This window comes from Tupaia chinensis, unplaced genomic scaffold (assembly GCF_000334495.1).
Source record: "Tupaia chinensis unplaced genomic scaffold, TupChi_1.0 Scaffold000531_1, whole genome shotgun sequence".
NCBI classification, from domain to species: Eukaryota; Metazoa; Chordata; class Mammalia; order Scandentia; family Tupaiidae; genus Tupaia; species Tupaia belangeri.
The window spans coordinates 579929-582515 of NW_006160044.1; the positions used below are offsets into that span (position 1 = coordinate 579929).

Consider the following 2587-nt stretch of genomic DNA (forward strand, 5'->3'; position numbering starts at 1 on the left):
TTTTTTTTTTTTTCTTCGTCAATCTAGATAGATAAAGGTTGATTTTTTTTTTTTTTTTTGAGGAACAAACTTTAATTTTCATTCATTTTTCTCTATTGTTCTTCTATTTTATGTATTTCCTTCCCTTCTCTTATTTTGGGTTCAGTATGTTTTTCTTCTACTTTCTAAAGTTAGGTATTACTTTGCGATATTTATTCCACCACCTGCTTTTTTCCCCTTAACTAGAAGATATATGTATCAAGAGAGAAAAAGAGAAAGAGAAAAGGAGAGAGAGAAAGCACCCGACAGGATGTGGCCAACACAACCCTTTCTGTTGAATCCTCCTCGTCAGGACTCTGGGCACACATATCTGGCCTCAAGTGGCTGAGCTGTACCTGAGCCACAGTTGGCCATGTAGGCTCCGGCTCCCACTGCACAGAGCTCAACTGCTGTGCTACGAGACAGGCCCAAAAGATACATCTTAGAAGTTCTCATTTTGGGGACCAGTAGATGACATAATGGTTGTCACTGAACTCCCATGTACTTGGTCACGGTTCGAATCTGGGACCTGGCAGCTTAAAACTCACGCTGGGCCTGTGTGCTTGTGTACCCAAGACCCAGAAAGGAAAATGGAGGAGAAGGGATTGTGGCTTGGCCAGCCACCCAGGGGGTGATTTCTGGCTTTCTGTCTCTCCAGTGAACACACATGCCCTCTAGTAAAAAAGTTTCTTTTAAAAAATGAAATTCTCATTTTGTGTGGATTTAGAGCCTCTTCTCCAATTTAGTATTTAACATAATTTACAATGAGACCCAAACAAAATATTGAAAGAAAGAGACACAGACAGACAGGGACCTGAAGAAATGGCCCAGATGGGAAATGATGATGAGGGTACAGAGCATAGTGGGAATGGAAAAATGCTATGAAAAACAACTTTGCTAAATAACTCTCCATTTTAAGTAAAATAAATACATTTTTCCTCTTAGTCCAGGTTATACTTCAACAAAAGCATTTAACCTCAACTTAAATAACAAAGTGTTACATAATTAAATAATAGTTCTAGAAAGACTGGCAACTCTGGAAAGGTAACAACCTTGTTTCATCAGAGTGACACTCAGCCAAGTTCAGGTTGGACTTCTAGGGCCCAGTATATGGCATGGTGGTTAAGGTTGCTGGACTCCCACATGGCCAACTGTGGTTCGAGTCCCAGGCCTGTCAACTTGCTTTCTCTCTTTCTCTCTCTCACTCACTCTGTCCCTCTCTGGTCAAATGAAAATAAATAAAAAATAAATAAAGTTAAATAAAATAATTCTTAAAAAAAAAAAAAAGAAAACATGTTTCTAAAATTAGATACGGGACTCATCATTTCTAACGTGAGGCATGTCGCAGGCTATGACAACCCAGAGCTTGGTGTGGCAGCTGGTCACATGGGACAAAAGAACAATGTAACCCACCTGATAGCCTTCCGTTTTCTTCTGACACCACTTCAGCAAGGCGTTCCTCTTTGATCCTCCATATTCTCTTGCCAATGCTGAGAGAGGGTCCTTCCTTTCTTCCCTAGAATAGTGAAAACAAGGAACTTGAAGTGGAAATACTGTTATTTGAGCATCAGAATAAGAGAACAGTACCGGTTTGCATTTTGGAAAAGGACAAATGCACATATTAAGGCCACCGGATGGCAAGACATACTTCTTCCTTTGCTTGTTACCTGTCGATTTTTAGCTTACGGTCCCACAGAGCCACTGCTGTCAGGGTCTCTGCTCTCTGCAGGGAGGGACCACACCGATCACTTAGAGGGACGGCGATGAAGACCACATACAAAGTGCATTAACGGTTAATGGAACACATTCCAGTGTGTTCGATTTGACCCCGGTAGCATCTGAGAGCTGTCCCGGCTGTCTTTTAGTCAATCTTATCCTTCTATACCTTTACACTTTGGTTTACTGTACTCCTTTTGGTTCCCAACTTTTTATAGCCTTAATAATCTCATCACTTTTAATCACTGAGTATAAATACACAGGGCAAGTTTATGTAAGGTGGAGGGTTCTAAGGCTCAAGTTCTGCCTGCAAGGAGCTTATAAGTGGGGAAGCACCAGATGGCACAATACTTGTGTTACTGGACTCCCAGGTAGTCAACTGCGGTTTGAGCTCCGAACCTGGTGTCTTAAAAACTCATGCTGTGCACGTGTGCATTCATGCCCCAAATCCCAAGAGGAGAATGGAAGAGAAAGATGTGGCTATCCCCTCTAGGGGTTTCTATCTCTTTGTCTCGCTCTCTCTCTCTGGCAAGTGCATGCACCCTATAGCAAAAAACAAACAAACAAAAAACTCTCCAAAAAATGTTTAAAAAGGAGGAAAGTGGATTAAAACAGGCAAAAGATGTCAATAAACATGAAAACATTATAGTTTCCATAAAATGTCTCAGATGTGTTTATTGTAAAGCTGTATACTTTTTTTTTTTTTTTGGAGAGGTTGTTTTTGCTACAGGGTGCATGCACTGGCCAGAAAGACAAAGAGGGAGACAGAGAGACAGAAAGCCAGAAATCACCCCCCAGGGGGGATGGCCACACCACAATCCCTTTTCCTCCATTCTCCTCTTGGTATCTTGGG

The 2587-nt window shown here is 41.5% G+C and overlaps 1 protein-coding gene across 1 annotated transcript in view; it reads right to left on the reverse strand.

Annotated features, from left to right (window-relative positions):
• Positions 1–2587, reverse strand: part of SPECC1L (sperm antigen with calponin homology and coiled-coil domains 1 like) — a gene marked incomplete in the record, with an annotated part of 147371 nt that overhangs the window by 41644 nt on the left and 103140 nt on the right. The window contains 1 exon segment of the mRNA XM_014591093.1: positions 1432–1534. Coding sequence (XP_014446579.1) covers positions 1432–1534 — 103 coding nt within the window.